General features: G+C 40.1%; 1 protein-coding gene across 1 annotated transcript in view; it reads right to left on the bottom strand.

The window, feature by feature from the left end:
* The window catches only part of Ppp4r4 (protein phosphatase 4 regulatory subunit 4), a 97101-nt gene extending 78472 nt beyond the window's left edge, over positions 1-18629 (bottom strand). The window contains exons 1-2 of the mRNA XM_050151537.1: positions 18220-18629; positions 16783-16856 (exon numbers count right to left, since the gene is read on the bottom strand). Of these exons, the coding sequence (XP_050007494.1) occupies positions 16783-16856; positions 18220-18342 (197 nt within the window). The 5' untranslated portion in view covers positions 18343-18629. The remainder of the gene's footprint in view (positions 1-16782; positions 16857-18219) is intronic.
* Between the last annotated feature and the right edge of the window lie 200 nt (positions 18630-18829).

Here is an 18829-nt window from a genome sequence, read left to right as displayed (position 1 = left end):
TGCAGGGTTTATGACCTTAGCTCATAGACAGCCAAGGAGCCCTTCCTAGGAGTTCTCACTTAAGATCACACAGAAATTACTGGGACAATGTGTTTGAATTTATGAGGAACTGGGTGCTAAACAGACCTTGCTTTGATATCATAACAAAAACTAAGCTTTATATAGTTACTTATTTCTTTATTCATCAAAACCAACATTAAATCTTCAAAACGATGCCTTAAAAGATTTATAAAGTCAGAGAACCATCAAACCTGTTTATAATCACCATGCTTAGTATCACAAAAAAAATCAACATATCTATTTTAATGTAACTAAAGCAAGAATACACTGCAGGCCCTGCTTACAAAATGAGGCAAAATGCTATCCCTAAGTATCTTACTAGTCTTTACATTAAATATATATATATACATATATATATATAGTTATAGCTTATAATTGTGTAAACTGAGATGCAAGGAATGAAAGTAGTGCACTCAAAGTTATGAGCTAGTAAAGATTACAGGCAAGATTTCAACCTACAATTTCTAAGTCCATAATCTATGGCTGTGCCTCCCTTCAGATCACAATCCTATTACAAGAATCAGATTACCAGTCAATCTTTTTAAAAGAAGTTCTCTGGGATGAGGATTAACTCAATGGGAGAGGACTTGCCTAGCACACACAACTGGGTTTGATCCCCAATTCCACCAAAAACAGAATCTCAGTTGATATTGCCACAAAGGTTGTCAGATGGTTTATTTGATATCAGTACTATAAAATTTATTTTACTGATGATTCCTGCTATGTGCCCTCTGCTATCAGCAGGGGTTTGTACTAGTTGTAAAGAGCCACAGTCCTCAACTTTATTAAACGCATCATCAAGTCAAAAAGATAACTGGCTGTGGAATGACCTCCAGCTACCTAAAACGGAGTTGGTTTTCCAGCCACCTTTTTACCAGAGACACAAAACAGCCCTCTGACTCTCAAATTCACATCACAGAATTAGCTTAAGTTTCCCTCTCCTCACACCTCACAACACTTACAGAGAACAAAACCTCCACTTACCTGGAATGGATTAACTTATAAAATACAAGAACACCTCAGGTATCATTAAATCTTAATTTTATGTAATTTGCTTTGATTTTTCCCATTTTATAATTCCATATTAAGATTATTTTGGTGTTAACATTGATGTTTTATTAGACATAGACATAAAATAATTACTATTAAATTTTCATTATAAATACATATACTAATAAGCACACACACAAACATGCACTTGTATATAGCCAATCACAACTTAAAATGTATTCCTACTGGTGAGGATACAGGCAGAAAAGTATAATAATGAAGACCATAGTTCTGTAGTACTTTGCACAGTAAATGGGATGTGTTGAAGGTCTGCTTTTGCTCCTGAGGTTGGGTGCTGAAAGTTTGAAGGTATGCAAAATGCAAAGGTGTCTAGAAGCTCTTCCCTGTTAGGTTTTTTAAGATAAGTTTAGGTTTGCTTTATTTTAAGAAAATCTTTTAAAAATGTTTCTAAGACGTATTTTTGATATGTTATGGCATAACAGGAGAGATAGATCAAGCAAGAAAATATAAGAGAAAAGCTCAGAAGGGAAGTAACAAGACAAGCAACCTTTGGAAGGCAGAGACCTGAAGTCTGGCACCTATAAAAAAAGAGGTGATAAGTAACTTCCGCAGGAAAGGACAAAACTCAGTTATTGAACTATAGAAGACAAATGGACTGATGGGATCAGTCTTGAAGGAAGCACTTATTCAGAAATGCTGGCTACCAGGTACTGGTCTCAATTCTCTAGCACAACCTAATAATGCTTTATGCCTAGACTAGATTTTGTCAGGTAGCAATTAGTGACTGGGTACTTAGAGTACTGATGGGAAAATGAAGAGAAAAATTGACATAAAAGGAAAGTCAGGCTTTAATAACAAGTAAACACATTTAGACCAAAAAGTGACTAATTCAATTTCACATCTGGAAGGCCAGCAAGACATTCTAGAGGAGACACATTGTGGAACTACAACACCAGAGGGCCAGCAAAGTATCTTGGCCTGAATTTCATGGGGAAAAGGTCAGGGACAGCTACCTAAACTCCAGATTTGGAAGTGATATCATGGAGATGATGACTAAAATCCAGAGTGAATCATATGACCCACACAGAGTCCAAATAACACATAATAGTTCCTGGCATCAGCTGACAGATATGCTGGTAAATAAGGAACTGAGTTAGAAAAAATGCAATACAAACAAATCAATTATAACACTTAGAAGATCTTGAGCCAACTAAGCCAGTCTGGAAAGGCTTTGTGGAACAAGGACTCCTTCTCCCTACCCAACCCCTCACCCAGGCTTTGAGCTGGGGGTTGGGCCTTTTTAGGTACTGTGAGGAATGTGAATTCCCTTTGCTGTGTATAAACCTAAAAGAATCAAAGACAGCTACTGTAGAGACCAGCAAACCCATAATTAAGGATACACTACTAACAATACCCAAGTTATGAACTCAGTCTAAGTGCCCCTCAATGAATAAATGGATGAAGATTCATTGTATACGTCATTTTGTGATATATATACCAACCCATAAAGAAAGATGAAATTATTCTATTTGCAGGAAAATGGAACTAGAAATCATCATGCTAGTGAATTAAAACAGTCCCACAAAGACAGGTACTGCATGTTTTTTCTCATATAATCCAGGAGATGGGAAACCTGAAAATAAAAATGAGACTATTAGGAACATGCACTGACAGGCAGTGGGGAAAATAAGAAAAAGTAATAGGGAAATATCAAAGTGCATTCTAGCCATGTACAGAACTCTTGGTAAAATCAACATAGGCCAACTTTTTAAAAGAAAGTCAGTTTATGCAGTCATTATTGTAAAGTATCTTTTGGTGTTTATTTAATATTTATTTATTTTTATTTTTATGTATATGAATGTTTTCCCTGTATGTATGCATGTTCACATACAGGTGTGCAGTGCCAGAAAAGGGCACTGGATACCCTGGAACTGGAGTTACAGACAATTGTGAGCCACCATGTAGATGCTAGGAATCAAACCAGGGTCCTCTACCAAAGCAGTAAGTAACCTCTTGGCCATCTCTTCAGGCCCTCTGATTTTTTTTTAAATGGTCAAAACCTATTGGGATGAGTCTGGCAGCCACTTGATTGACAGCTTGCAAAACCTTGTGCCTGATTGCCTAAAGCTATCAATAAACAAGTCCCTTCCTGGTCAGTTTTATGGCTCTGCAAGCTAAAGTATTTAGCGCCAAACCTGATAAACTAAGTTCAAGCCCCAGGACCCACAAAGGAGAAAGAGAAACCCATTCTCAGAAGTAGACCTCTGACTGCCACATGTGTGCTATGACGTGTACATGCATACATGCACACATATGAAAAATAAGTAAAGGAATGTTTTTAAGAAGTCCTTTCTTTGGCAATATGCTAAACTGTCATCACAGCAGTTGGCTACTTTGAACACTCTATGATTGTTCTGAGGAAACTCCACTCCAACTGTCAGGAACATAAGTCCTGACTTCTGTTTCAGGAGGCTTTGCTCGGGAACAACCACTCCAATGTGCAGTGACAATAATCCTCAGTGAACTGGGTGATTGATGTCATATACTCTGCAGTTAATCTCACTTAAGATGGGAAAAGAAGCACCTCCTCATTGTCTCATCAAAAGGCCTGTGATGGCGCTTATTGTGTATATATAAAGTATGCTATTGGTACTAGAAGCCAGGCACTGTGAAGTAAGGCTGTGATTGGTGACAGGCTGTTCACAAGCATGTCATGCCCATATGGCTATATAAACATGCTGTTTTGTACTCTTTTCAGGCCTGTTCCAGTGGCTTCTCTCTGGTGCACTGCCCCTTGTGTAGCAACACTAGGTACCAATAAAGGTTTCTCCCAAGTGGACTTCTATTGCCTATTTGGGGTTTTTACTACAGGTGGAGCAGACTGAGCTGAGAATACCAAGAATAGATGAACCCTTGGGCTTTCAATACCAAGCATCCTGAAGCAGCAACTAAAACCTGCTACAAAATAACATTCAAAAGAACCCAGGCCACTCTATTTATTCAGCAGTTAGAAGATGTCTTCAGAGTTCCAGAGAGTGGCAGGGAGTACAGACTAAGGAATGTGACAATAAAGGACAGCAGAATAAGAAAGACCACGTAGGGGAGGATGCAGCCAGAGTTGCTGAAAGTGGGTCTATCGGGCTGCTCAGGGTTAAGAAGCACCAACACCCAAGTTCAAGGGCTGCAAAACTAGCTGCTGAGTGCAAGGAGCCACAGGCATTCACAGCCCCAACAATAAACCACTGACCTGAGCACCAAGCTGTAAGTAAGTCTCTGGCCTAGAAAGCATGGAGCCATGAGTCCTTAGTTTTCAAGGCTGTATAGCTTTCAAACAGGCTCTTTGATTTGAAAGCCTGGTCTGTAAGCCTCTGGCACTCAAGAGCTCAGGATTATCAACACTATGGAAGCTACTTCTCTTGCCTGCTTGTGATTTCTACCCCCAAAAGAACAGAGAGACCTTCAACCAGTTATCTGTGACATGAAGAACAAGAAACAACAGGACATAATAGAATGTGGGAGTTAGACAGGAATTTAGAAAGGCAAATAACCTCTCTCATGGCCTTCACTTTGTGACAGTAAAGAAAGCAACTATGAAACTCGTTCAAAGTCATCCAACTGTCAGTGTGAAAGCATAATTTCCACAAAGCAAGACTCTGATTAAAACAATTACCTACTGATCCTCTACGATCTTCCACGACTTCCTATAGAACTCTTCACTTCACACCTGCATGTTTTCCTCAAGAAAAAAGTCAATTTTCTTCTTGATGTTCCTCATAGTAAAATAACTATTTTAGGCAAGTTTACCATTTCTCTTAATATCATATGAAGTACCAATATCCTAAGTAACCTATAAAAAGGGGGATTTTAAGATTAACTGAGGCATAACTGACAAAATTTGTGTACGATCAAGATATAGAATATAGTGAGGTCTTACCTCTTATAAGTAAACTGACAACTTACATACACACACACACACACACACACACACACACACACACACACACACGGCCATCAGGATGCTTTGAGAAACATACACATTGTTGAGTGGATGCCAGAATCAATCTAATTAACTTATCAATTAACTCACACACAATTTGACACTAGACAACCCATTGCTGTGTTCTTCCGTGAGGAAAATCACCTCTCCTGCTCCCAGCTTTCCTCAGTTGCCTATAGTTCTTCATGTAGGGTTGAGGCCTCACAAGCTTTTCCCTACCCACTTTATCAGTTTCACTCCGCAGGCACCACCTAGTGGTTGGAATATGAAACTGATGTCCAATCTCCTTATCTTAGACTCAGTCTTAATCAGGCTCAGTCATCACTTTGAACACCTGAACCAGGAAACATAGCAACTGAAGAGCTTAGGTGACAGAAACAGAACCCAAATACCTGTCTTTAGAAAAGCAAACTGGCCCTCACTAAAGCCATACTGAAGAAACATTAACTCTAATCCTTTTAGCATTTACAACTAATACTTGTAACATTTAGAATATTTAGCTTAAAATGAAGAGCATAGATCTAAAACAGAAAAAAAACAAATTCTTAACATTTCTTTTTTTAAAAAGGGGGAAAGATCTTGGTGATCTGTTAGGCAAATGTCTCCTAAACAAGACACAGAAATACTAACTATAAAGAAAAACATCAATAAACTATGTCTCAACAAATTTAAAAGATTTTACTTTTCAAAAGATACACCTAAGAGAATTAAGAGGCAAGCAAACAGCTGGAAGAAAACACTTGGAAAGGATATCTAACAATGAGCAAAGATTCAAACAGACACATCATCAAAAAGACTGCTTATGGCTGCTCCATTAACACACATGACCTCCACTGGCCACTGTGAAATCCAAATTATAGCTATTATGGAACATCATTACATCTGCATTACCTTGGCTTAAAACTAAGGAGATTGTTCACACAGGCTGCCAAAAAATAGCAGTTTAGCTATTTCATAAAAGTGTAATAATAGACCCTGCATACAACCCAGCCACTCTACTTCTGGTGTTTAAACAGTGAGCAAGGACAAATGAAACATGGTCTCATGTATCTCAGGTTAACCTCAAACTCATTATGTAGCTGAGACTGTCCTTGAACTACTGATCCTCCTGGTTTTAGCTCCCACATTGTAGGATCACAGTATGTGCTACCATAGCCAGCTCACACAAAGATTTGTAAATTAATGTTTATAGTCACTTGTTTTTTAATACTCAAAAACTACAAAAATTCCCCCCAAACTACCCAAATGTTCATCAACTGATGAATGGCGGATAAACAAAATGTCTCACTACCATAAAATTATGAATTTCAACGAAATTATACTAAATAAAGGAAGCTGGACAAAGAGTAGATAATCTTCATTATTCATGTCCATAGAATCCCTCAAATTGACAACTAATCTACAACAATAGAAAACAGATCAACAATTGTCCTGAGTGGAGGAAGAACTAGGAGATGTAAAAATCATGACAAAAGAATACAAAATAACTTTCTGGGATGACTAATTTATTTGTTACCTATTCATATAGTTTCACAGATAAGTACACATGTAAATTCTCACCAGATATAGCTTACTGGATGTCAAGTGTATCTCAAAGCTATAAAAATGAAAAAAAATCCTTGACAGATGACTCATTGTATTATATCTAAAGCACTTATCCAAGAGATATGAAGACACATGTCTACATTCTAGAACAAATAAAGCTAACCAACAGTCACAAAAAAACATGAGTGGTTGCTTAGGGTCAGGAGAAAAATTAAATGCAAAAGGATACTAGTGCAAATGTTCTATATGTTGACTGAAATGCTGGTCAGATGAGGTATCTGTTTTTCAAAATCATTAAACTGTATGCTTAATTTATTTATTTGACGTATACTCAATAAAGCTATTTGCATAACATTTTAGGAGGGGTCGGATATCATAGCCTAGAAAACTGACCACACAAAGTTTCTGCACAGAAATTTTCCTCTGTAACAAAAGTAAAAAATGTTGTACCCTGAAAACAGGTAATTTAAAGGAACAGTAAAAATCACCTTTTGCTGACCACACAACTCTTCTGTGGGACAATGGTCTTGGACCCTGTCACTTATATCGTAGTGATTTAATAAAACGCTGATTGGCCAGTAGCCAGGCAGGAAGTATAAGCAGGGCAACAAGAGCAGAAGTTTTCTGGGAAGAGAAAAGGCTGAGTCTGTTGTTGTCACCCAGACGCAGAGGAAGCAAGATGAGAATGCCATGCTGATAGGAGGTACCAAGCCACATGGCTAGCATACAAGAGCTAGTTCCAGGACAGGCTCCAAAACCACAGAGAAACTGTCTCGAAAAACCAAAAAAAAAAAAAAAGAATTATGGGTTAATATAAGATGTAAGAGTTAGTTAAGGGCTGGAGAGATAGCTCAGAAGTTAAGAGCATTGCCTGCTCTTCCAAAGGTCCTGAGCTCAATTCCCAGCAACCACATGGTGGCTCACAACCATCTGTAATGGGGTCTGGTGCCCTCTTCTGGCCTGCAGACATACACACAGAATATTGTATACATAATAAATAAATAAACATTTTAAAAAAAAGAGTTAGTTAATAAGGAAGCCTGAGATAACAGGCCAATCAGTTTATAATTAATGTAGACCTCTGTGGTTTCTTTAGGACTGAACAGCTGCAGGACCTGGTAGGGCAGAAACCTCTGTAGGAAGCAAGATGAGAACACCTCACTGATAAAAGGTACCAAGACACATGGCTAACACAGACAAGAATTATGGGCTAATTTAAGATGTAAGAATTAGTTAATAAGAATCCTGGGCTAATAGGCCAATCAGTTCATAATTAATGTAGACCTCTGTGTTTCTTTGGGACTGAAGAGCTGCAGGACTGGGCAGGGCAGAAACCTCCATGACACAACTCTGTATCAAACTACATTCATTCCCTCTAATCCTTTTGCCTATCCTACAAGTAGGTATTAATATTCCTACTTAGATTAGGCAAGGCTTGGGTTCAGAGAAGAGACAGAATTTACCCAAGGTCTAATAAAGTAAGTGAATAAGCCTCAGTATCCACATATGACTAACTCTCAATGATAAAAAATACTTGTGAATAATTAGGAATGACTTCTATGCCATTGAAAATTCATAAAATTCATTTGCCTGCTAAACAATGACTTCCTTGAATACAATTATTTGTTAGTGCACACCCATTTATTTATCAGGAAAAGCCTAGCATGTACATGCTTGATAAATATTTGGTATACTTCAATTTAAATTCATAAGAGTCATTATAAAGTAACCTCTAGCTGCACTACAACTCTCTTCCATTATTAACATTTCTGATTGGAAGGAAGATTAAATTATGAGGCATGTTATCAAGAAGGGCATAAGATATTTAGCAATTCTGATGTAATTATCATAAGACTAGAGTCTTATGAGGAAATGGCAGAAATAGGGACTATGAGAAACTAAGCCTCATCATTTCTCCTTGCCTCCTACTTCTGATGGCCAACATGACCCATGAAAGATACTATACAAATTAAATGTCCATGTCCAAAAATGTACAGATTTAAATGATCAATAGAGTTTGTTCAATGGTTTCATGGCCTTCATTTAGTCCCAACTTGAAGACAGGTATGACTTTTATCACTTGTATAATAAACACTAATTCTTGATGTAAACACTAAGAAACTACTGTTAACTTCAACTAAGGCTGCAAGCTAAGGAATACAATTCTAAATGTTTACTGGGAGCCCATTATGTATTCTTTAGGATAAAATTCAATCCTTAACTTCATCCCCAAAGTATGTATGGATTAGCTATTTGTAAAAATATACATGCATGTAAAACTTACTTATGTTTATTATAGCTACATTATTGTAGCTACATGACTTGGCTTATATTGTATTCAAATGTATATAATCATTTATTTTAAATAATTCTATAATAGTTTCTTATAGAAATTTCTAAACATTTTAGTAAGTAGTCAGATAACTGTACTTACAAGATGAAAACTTGCCTAGCTTTCTCATAACAGTTTCTTGATATTAAACTCCAAACCTCTCCAAGGACTTTATATGGGTCACTTTACAATGATGAAAATAGTTCACCTTTTATTTTGAAGCTTATCCTGCAGATCCCATGAGGCTGCTCTGCCTTCTGATTCACAGAGAGAGCTTCCTGCAGCTTCAGTACGAGGGGAAAAGAAAGCAGATACCTCCTGCAGTTGTCCTCAGAACAGAAGACAAGGAAAAAGAGATGGGCATCATCCCCAAGCCTTTTACTATTCAGAGACCTAGAACTCCAGAACAGGGACTTCACAGTTTGCCAAGAACTAAAGTCATTTGCTATTTGTTATGATGGAAGACACGTAGCTGAGCTGTATCTATAACTGTCTCTTAATACAAACAACAAATAAAAGGAGTACTGGAACTTCTATGTAAAAGGGTAAGTCAGTTGGACATCAATTTCACAGAGGATGTCCCTCAGAAGTTTTTTTTTTTTTTTTAAAAAAAAAAAAGGACTTCTGGGGCTCATTAAAAGCACCAGGACAAGGGTGGTACTTTCAGGGAAAAAAATAAAAATAAAAAAAAAAACATAAAACATCTCATTACTCATGTAACCAAGAGTCTTCTAAGCACAGCCGAGACAAAGTAAGTACCAGTTGTGAAAGTGTACAGAAATTCTCCTGTGGGAAAGAAGAGAAGCTAACAGACATAAGAAAGTCAAGACAAAGGACAGAAACACACAAAAGCTTTTAACTGAGATGACAGTTATCTCTGGTGGGCTAGGAAGTTTGTTGCTTTGTTTCCTAAAAATATATCAGTGGGACCACTTATGCACTGTTGACAGAATTAGAAGCTGATAAAAGCACTTCAGAAATCATCAGACAGTTCTTCAAGTTTGGACATAGGAGTATGCTATAACCAATTACTCTATTTCTAGAAAAGATAACTAAAAGAAATATATCTATTTACCTCAGACTTATATATAATGCTTATAGCAGCATTATGCATAAAAGCCCCAAACTAGAAGCAAGGTAGACATCCATCATTGGCATTATAAGTTGTGATACATTCCTACAAGAATATCATACAGCAACGAAAACAAACTACCTATTGCTTTTTGCAACAATATGGATAAACCTCTCTGTAATGTTGAGCAAAAGAGACTAGACACACATACAAAAACAAACAAAAAACAGATTGTGGTTCCTATAAAGAAGCTGGAGGGAAAGGAATGAGTCTGTGGGAGGCTACTGGGTCAATCAAATAGATAGTTGGATGTCTTAATGTAATATGTCTTAAGGATGATAGTTCCTTAGCTGTGTTCATTTATGAAAGTTAAACAAGTTACATATTTATGACCTTTGAACATTTCTGTGTAATTCAAAGTTTTCTTTAGAAGATAACACACACACATCCCTCTTTAAATGAGATTCTAAATTCATTAATTTCACCTTAAGTATTTAAAGAGTAGACAGAACAGAACCTCACCATAAACGACTAAAACAACACTGAAAGCAGAAGACCTCAAAACTAGCAATCATAACAATAAAGAAAAAGCAAAGACATGTAAGGAAATAGAAGCTCTTTAAAACATAGGCATCCAGTAAGGTTTTCCATACAAATTTTTACTTAAGAGGAATAGGTATTCTGTAAGATAGGAATCAAAACCTAGATGACAGAAAGCTACTCATTGGTACTATCCCTGGCTACCACCTTACAGAGTGAGGTGGAGCTCTTAGTGGGAACCATAATTTACTGCCCTGTGTTCATTGCCCCTGAACCTCCTTCACTGCCAGAGTACAAAATGTTTAAAAACTCACAGTACAAAGTAGAAAATACTTTCAAGTGGCTTTAAAAGTAAGCAACATATAAATATGGGTTAGGTTCACTATCTAGTGAACACATTCAACGCAAAATATCAGTAGCGTATTGCTAAGATGGGGCATCATTTGCAATATAGCTATACATCTGCAAGCCAATCCCACTCAGCAAAGGAAGCTAACAGTGATCTGTTGCAAACTGCAGTCGATAATTTTACTTATACTTTATTAAATTATTGGCAGGAAAAAATAATAGCAGTATTCTCTTTATGACTTTGAAATGTATGCTAAGCTCTAAGAGATGGAGAAGCAGGGAAAGCAGAAAAGAGACTGAAGTCTAGAATTAACTGGGCACCCACTGTGTGCTAAGTGCTCCACACAGTTCACATTTTTGGGAAATAGGGATATTTTCACTTTGTAAATGAAAAAAAAATCAATCTCCAAAACTTTAGTAACTTTCCTATAGTCACAAAAGCAATGAATAATAGAAAAGAATATAGCCTGATTCCACTGCCCACGATACATGCTTGTGCACACATACACAAACACACACACACATACCACAAGTTGCTTAATTCCTCTGGGGTTTTGACCATCTTAAATATACTTTATTGTGTGGGCATGGTGCCATACACCTTTAATTCCAGGACTCGGGAGACAGAGACAGGTGGATCTCTGTGAGTTCAAAGCCACCCTGGTCTACAAAGCAAGTTCCAGGGCAGTGAAGGATGTTACAAAGAGAAACCCTGTCTCAAAAACAAACAAACAAAAAGATATATTCAGATCACAAAAAGAACAAGAAAGAATTAAAAAGAGAACATGACTTGTCCTTCAAAAAGTGTGAAATCTGGTAAAGAAAAGGCATACAAGTTAAGGAGCATAAAAGAATATTTGTCTTTGTTTTTATTTTTCAACACAGGGTTTCACTGTCGTTTTAGATCCTGTCCTGAAACTAGCCTCCCAAGTAATGGGATTAAAAGCATGCACCACCACTGCCTGGCTCTTTCTCACTTTTTAAAATGGCTTTTCTAAAGTGTGTTTCACATTCCATATGGTTTTCTTTTGAAGTGAACAATTAGTGGTTTTCATGTATTCACAGAACTGTGCAGCTAACACTACTGTCAATTTTAGAACATTCTCATCTCCCTTGAAGCTTGTAGCTACATCTTACTTCTGGATCCTTTCAACTTTTCAAAGCTACTTACTAATCTGTTTCCTGTCCCTGTGGACCTGCTTATTCTGGTATTCTATAAATGAAATGGTACATGATATGGCCTTGGAACCTGAATCTGTTTTCCGGGTGATAGAGCATCATTATTACATCCCTTTTTGTTGGTAAATAGTGTTCTATTGTGGAGGCATATAGTAGTTCTCGCTTGACTACAGGCCATTTGTTTCAGGGCCTCCTACTGGATGCTGAACCTGCAGAGTACCAAGTCCTGATATTTAACACATTTTCCATTTTTGTCAAGTATATATATGGCCATAACTTTTGTAGTTTGAGATTAGACAGCAGCAAAATAAGCAGAAATGTCTTTTTCCTTATTATTTTTACATAACGATCTTTTTTGTTTGATTTTTTTTCTGTTTTTTGTTTTTCAAGATAGGGTTTCTCTGTGGCTTTGGTGCCTGTCCTTGAACTAGCTCTTGTAGACCAGGCTGGACTTGAACTCACAGAGATCCGCCTGCCTCTACCTCCGGAGTGCTGGGATTAAAGGCGTGCGCCACCACTGCCCGGCTCATAACTATCTTTTCTACCATTTGTTTTAGCAATCTTAGTATACAGTTGTTCCCCCCCCCATTTAGAAGTTCAGTTTCTCATGTAAAGGAAGCACTTCATAGCTTCTTTCTGGCATATCCAAATTGCCAGCCCTACTAGCCCAATGTTTTGGCCATTACTAAATAAGGAATACTATATATATATTTTCGAGACAGGGTTTCTCTGTGGTTTTGGAGCCTGTCCTGGAACTAGCTCTTGTAGACCAGGCTGGTCTCGAACTCACAGAGATCCGCCTGCCTCTGCCTCCCGATGTGCTGGGATTAAAGGCGTGCGCCACCACCACCCGGCTTACAGAGTACTATATTGCAAGACATTGCAAGAAGAATGTTTTTCATTTTTGCAGAAATGGCATGCTATTTATAATTTATGAATTTTTTTATTTCCGGAATTTTCCATTCAGAGTCTTCTAATAGTAATTGTGGGTGAATAACAAACCACAGAAAGCAAAATCTTCGGTAAAGGAGAACTATTGTACCACATTTCGTTGATGTGTTCATCAGCAAATGAACATTTAGGCTGTTTCTAGTCAGATCTGAACCTTTTGGAGCAGTAATGTTAATTTTTTCAGTGTCACTTGGATCCATGTGGTCACCCTTCACTCTGCCTTTCCTCATTCCAGAATATTCCTTGTCAGACCTGTCTAATTAACATCCCAAGGTCCATCTGCAATCTAGCACCAGGAGGCCTTCCCCAACATTAAAGCTTCTCTCATCTTCCCTATTGTTTTAGTACTTGTATCTCTCAAAAGACAAATCAGGCAGTGGTGGCGCACGCCTTTAATCCCAGCACTCAGGAGGCAGAGGCAGGTGAATCTCTGTGCGTTTGAGGCCAGCCTGGTCTAAAGAACAAGTTTCAGGACAGCCAGGACTACACAGAGAAACCCTGTCTTAGAAAAAAAAAAGTGAGTAACAAACAGGATATACAATGTACAGCCAAAGGAGTCACACTTACCAAGGATTTTAAATGCCTTAAAGGTCTAAGATTATCTAGGAAACAATTTGAAAAATTACTTAATGAAAATACAGTATGCATACTTAGACTCTTCTCTAATAAAACTATTCACATATTTTGAGTACATTCCTAAAATACATGCCAAAATCACACAGAAGAGAGAGAACTGGAAAAAGATGCTGTGCTCTGAGTTTGACTAAGATACAAGCTGTGACTATTGGGAAGTTGTTTTGCTTCGGTTCTAAATGCCACAGATGGGTCTATCAGCATCATATTTATGCAAAACCACAAAATCATCTGTGCTAAATCTTCAAGCATCGTAATGTTCTAAACTTTCTGTTAAAATGGCAATGATAACTGGCCTGTCACACTTTCGAAGTAAACAATGAATTTGTCTGTTAATAGATGCTGGATTCAATTTAAATGCTATGAGAACCTCCATAAATGTAAAGCTTCGCCTACTGATGCTTACACATTCTAATTCAGTATTATTAATATTTCAAGAATGGGGGTCGGTGAAGAGATGGCTAAGTGGTTAATTTGTTTTATTAATTTATTTTATATAAATTTATTAATTTTGTTAATAATTATTGGCTGTTCTTTCACAGGATAGAGGCTCCAGTTCCATCAGATCCAATGCCTTTTTCAGGCACTGACTACATGTGGAGCACAGACATACAGGCAAAACACCCATATACAAAAATAAATAAATATTTTAAATGAGTCCCAGAGTTTAAATACACAATAAGAGAACCAAAGAAGCAAATATAACACACAAGTAAATACACAAATCCAATACTAGGAATAGTGAAGCACTCAAAATTAAACCTGAAAATCATCTACAGAGGGAAAAGACTGAAGTTCCTAATTAGGTTCTAGAATATTCAGACAATTTTTTAAGAGAATAAATTATTTAAAATAGAAAGCTCACTTCAAGAGAGCAGATAAGAAAGCAAGCTTTAACAGAAACAGTTTGAATACATCTGTAAAACAACCCTGTTCCCTCCTGAGTCCTGGGGAAGAAAGAACCCTTCAGGTAATCCTGCCTTAATCCCTCTAGAGAAACCCCACTTTTCCCAAACACTCCTGCCCCCAGGAGGTGGTAAGAGGGTAGTAATACAAAAGAACCCACACATAAGCAAACTAGGGTTCCCCTATCCATAAGAAACTAAAGGAGACAGATGATCTCTTTTTAAACTCTCTTCTTTGAAAAGAGGTATGAGGTATATCTGTCTCATAAGGCCTTTATGAGAGTCCATAAGGGAAATTTATGTTCGATATCTGAAAAGGAAAGGAGGGAATGGGAGGGGAGGAGAGGGGAGGGGAGGGGAAGGGAGGAGGAGGGAGGGAAGAAAAGAAAAAAAGAATGGAAGGAAGGAAGGAAGGAAGGAAGGAAGGAAGGAAGGAAGGAAGGAAGGAAGGAAGGAAGACAACTTAGTTCTCTAATCAACAGTAAAAGAAAAGTAAAAAACAAACTTAAAAAACAGGTTTATCAATGACATCTAGAGTGAGGCATCTGTACAACTCTCTGTTTCCTGATTATAAGTAAGGGTTTACACTAAAAGAAAAGTATGCCACAGGAATAAGCAGGACTTATTTGCAATCATTAGCTGCTGCATATCAAGAGAAATGTATCCAATATTCTTCAACTGTTTAGTCATGTGCAGAAGAATCATGGTGAAAGGCAATGGACAGGAAAGGTCTCACTATGAAGCACTGGCTGCCCTGGTATTCCCTATGTAGCCAAGGCTGTCCTTGAACTCTCAGCAATTCTCCTGCATCAGTCCCAAACACTGGGATTACAAATGTGGCCACCAAGCTCCCCTTCACTTTGCTTGCTTCCTTGTGCTAGTCTGTCTGTCTGCCTGTCTATCTGTTTGGCTTGGTTTTTGTTTGTTATATTCATTGAAGACCATAATCAACAGGGTCTGAATGGTAGGTATATTGATAAATAGCAAGAACAGAAACTCAAGGTGCCACCAGGAGATAAATAATAATTAAGAAAAATCCTAGAGAGAGGCTAGGATACAGATCAGTGGTGAACAGTTTGCTTCACTGGGCAAGGCCCGGAGTCTGAGGAAGAGGAGGAGGAAGAATCTTAGAAAAGGAAATTCTTATATACTCATTCAATAAACATGATGGGACTGGAAATGTGATCCATCGTCTATAATCAAGAACAGAATAAGAAGCTGGTCAGCACTTGAAGCTAGTAAAGTAGACGTAAGCAAAGGAAACAAGGAGAACAGACATTGTAGGAGGTAACACCAGTTTTCAAAATCTGATTCCCAACAGCAAAAATGAAGACTAATTTACCAAAAGGAAAAAAATACATAATAGATAAAAATAATTTTAAATATATACAAAATGCCTAGGACATTTCTATTTCTGAAGACTTTTCATCAATATATTTACCTTTTAAACGATTCTGAACATTTGTATTAGTATGTTCATATATGCATATGAAGTTGATTCAAGTAAGGTCCCGAAGTCTATACGTTAGAAGAATAAGAACAGTCCCCGCTCCCTGCCCTCCACCCCCAGCACGGGACTGGAGACCTTTGTGTTTGATATAATGTAGAATCATCTGACACATACATAATACAACATAACCATTTGTCTGAAGCTATTCTGTAGAGCCTTGAGATGGTCTGAAACTTAAATGAGACCAGATTCAATTTAATTTTTTTTAAAAAAAGAAACGCTTGTGGAATGTAAACCCATACTGCAAAACTAATATAAATATATCCTGAGCACAAATCTGTATTTGTGAATTTTTCTATATAAGAAATAGCATGTAATATTCATTCTCTACAATGAGCTTTAAAATTAATCACTGGATACCCTTAAATCTTATCTATCCTAACTGACTCCTGCATGAGCAAAAGTTGGAAAGTAATTTTAAAAGGATGTGATTCAATTCAAACCATTAGCTGTTCTGCTTTTCCTCCTCCAGGCAATGTTCTTTAAATTAGATATGTTATTTGATTTCAGTTCTCAAATTCATAAGCCCAAGCCTAACCTAATTCACAACATAATTATGATGCATGCAAAAAAAGTACTTTGTTCAAGTGGGAGAGTAAATCTGAACACCATCGACAATTGAAACATGACATTTCAGAAAGAGTGCTTGTTTGCCCCACAGGCAAAGAGCGGCAATCTGACAGAAAGACTGAGACATACCTGAGCAGATAAACAGCCCTGTCAATATCACTGAGGTCTTCATCAACGGTCAATCTTTCTATTTCTTCTGGTGTCTGTCAAGTATAATATGCAAATTAGATGTGCAAACATTGGTCCCTCTTGCCTCCCAAAGACCCTCAAAGACCCTATTGATGAAAAGGTTTCAGTTATAGCAACGACAACTCATTCAGAGTCTGATGATTCCTCTACTTTATAGCAAACACCAAGGTCTCCAGTAGGGGATTGGGCGCAGGGACTGTTTTTACTCTAACTTGCAGAGTCCAGGACCTCGCTGGAAACAACTTCATATGCATATATACCACATGTGGACACGGATACATATATTCACATATTTTTATCTCCAACAGAATCCTCCAAGACTAAAGCATTTTTCCACACCAGGGAATGTTTGGGGGGGGGGGTTATAGACTGCGAGTTGAATGGCATCGAAAAGGACAAGCTTTGGAGCTCGGTTGGGAGCCCAAGAGACTCAGCCTGAAAGGAAATCAGAGGTTCAAGAGAACTATGAGGGACTGGCCAGATGAGGAGGGAAAGGGTCCCGAAACTAGGTTTACCGTCTGTAAGGATGAGGGTTGGCGTCTCAGAAGGCTGGGGAGATGACTTTGAGGGGTGGGGGAGCTAATGGGGGGTGGACAAATAAAGGTTGACTCCCTCAAGGGGGCTGGGGAGCAGGGTCCCACCTACAGTCCTGGAGGGGCTGGGAGGAAAGGGATGCATGGTGCCTCTGGATGGGAGAGGCTTTGAAACCCTAAACCAGGACAACTCTGGGAAGGGTGCCTGTCTTCGAGAGGTGAAGGGAGGCCATGCCGCCCTGGGCACCAGGAGACCCAAGCTTGATTGTAAGAAGAGGTCGGGGTGAGGACCGTGAATGGATGGGACCTGGGATGTCCGGTTGAGAGACCGAGCGAGGTAGGGCTGTGTGAACCCGAAAAGTGGGCCAGAGTCCAGAACCTGGGAACACGGACCCAGAGAGAAGCCGGCTGCGGATGAGGGACACACCGAGGCTGGCTACAAGAACAGCGGCTTGGCCGTTCGCGGGAGAGGCCTGAGCCGGGTGGGGCGCAGGCTGGCCGCAGTCGAGGGACCGAGTCGGGGGACGGGCTGGTTCCTGTCAGGGGACAGTGCTGATTTCAGTTCCGAGACAGAACTGGCCGCAGTCTAGGGACCCCGCTGATTCCAGTCCGGGGAAGGGGCTAGCCTCAGTGAGGAGACAGGGCTAGCTCCAGTCAGAGTGAGGGGCTGGCTTCAGTCAGGGGAAGGGGCAGGCTTCAGTCAAGGGGACAGGGACAGGCCGACCCTTGGCTGCGGCGGAGAGTGAGGCTCTAAAGCGGCTGCGGTGACACGGCGACCGGGGCCGTCGGATGCCGCCGGGTCGGGCGGACCGCCCTGAGGGAAGCGTCTCTCGGCCCTGCGCACCTTGAGGCTCCGGCGGACCGGCCTCTCGATGATGGTGAGTTCCTGCAGGTCCTCCATGTAGCCGAACAGGCTGTTCTGCCCGAAATCCATCGCGACGCCGGCGGCGGGCGGCGGCGGATGCATGGACCGCCGAGGGGAGCTCCCTCGCCGGCCGGCCCGAGCGGCCCCGGGATGCTGGACGCGCGCAGCCCCGCGCCGCCCACCAGAAGGACTCTTTGGTCCCGCTCTCGGCCGCGGGCGAGCGGAGCGAGAGGCCGCGGGCGGCGAGAGATCGAGCGCGGCGGGAGCCCGAGAGCAGCGCGCCGAGGGGGCGGGGTGGGTGGAGGGGGCGGGGCGCACGGAGGGGGCGGGACCATAGCAGGGAGCCGCCTCAGCGGCCGCCACGGCCCCGCCCCCGCCCGGGGGGCTGCGCGCGCCGTAGGACACAACTGCCTCGCAACGACGCGCCCCGGTCGGGCTCCCTCGGCCCGCGCCCCGCCCTCAAGGGGCGCGCCCCGCCTCTCGGCGCGTGCGCAGAGCTCTCCGCGTCCCCAGGCGACCGGGAGGCGGGCTGGGGGCGGGGAATGGGCGCGGGCAGGCTAAGCCAATGAGAGTGAAGAGGTGGGGAGAG

This window comes from Alexandromys fortis, unplaced genomic scaffold (assembly GCF_014885135.2).
Source record: "Alexandromys fortis isolate MF-2015 unplaced genomic scaffold, M_Fortis_MF-2015_v1.1 scaffold_63, whole genome shotgun sequence".
NCBI classification, from domain to species: domain Eukaryota; kingdom Metazoa; phylum Chordata; class Mammalia; order Rodentia; family Cricetidae; genus Alexandromys; species Alexandromys fortis.
The sequence above is the reverse complement of the archived record's forward strand: the minus strand, read 5'-3'. Positions and strand labels throughout refer to the sequence as shown.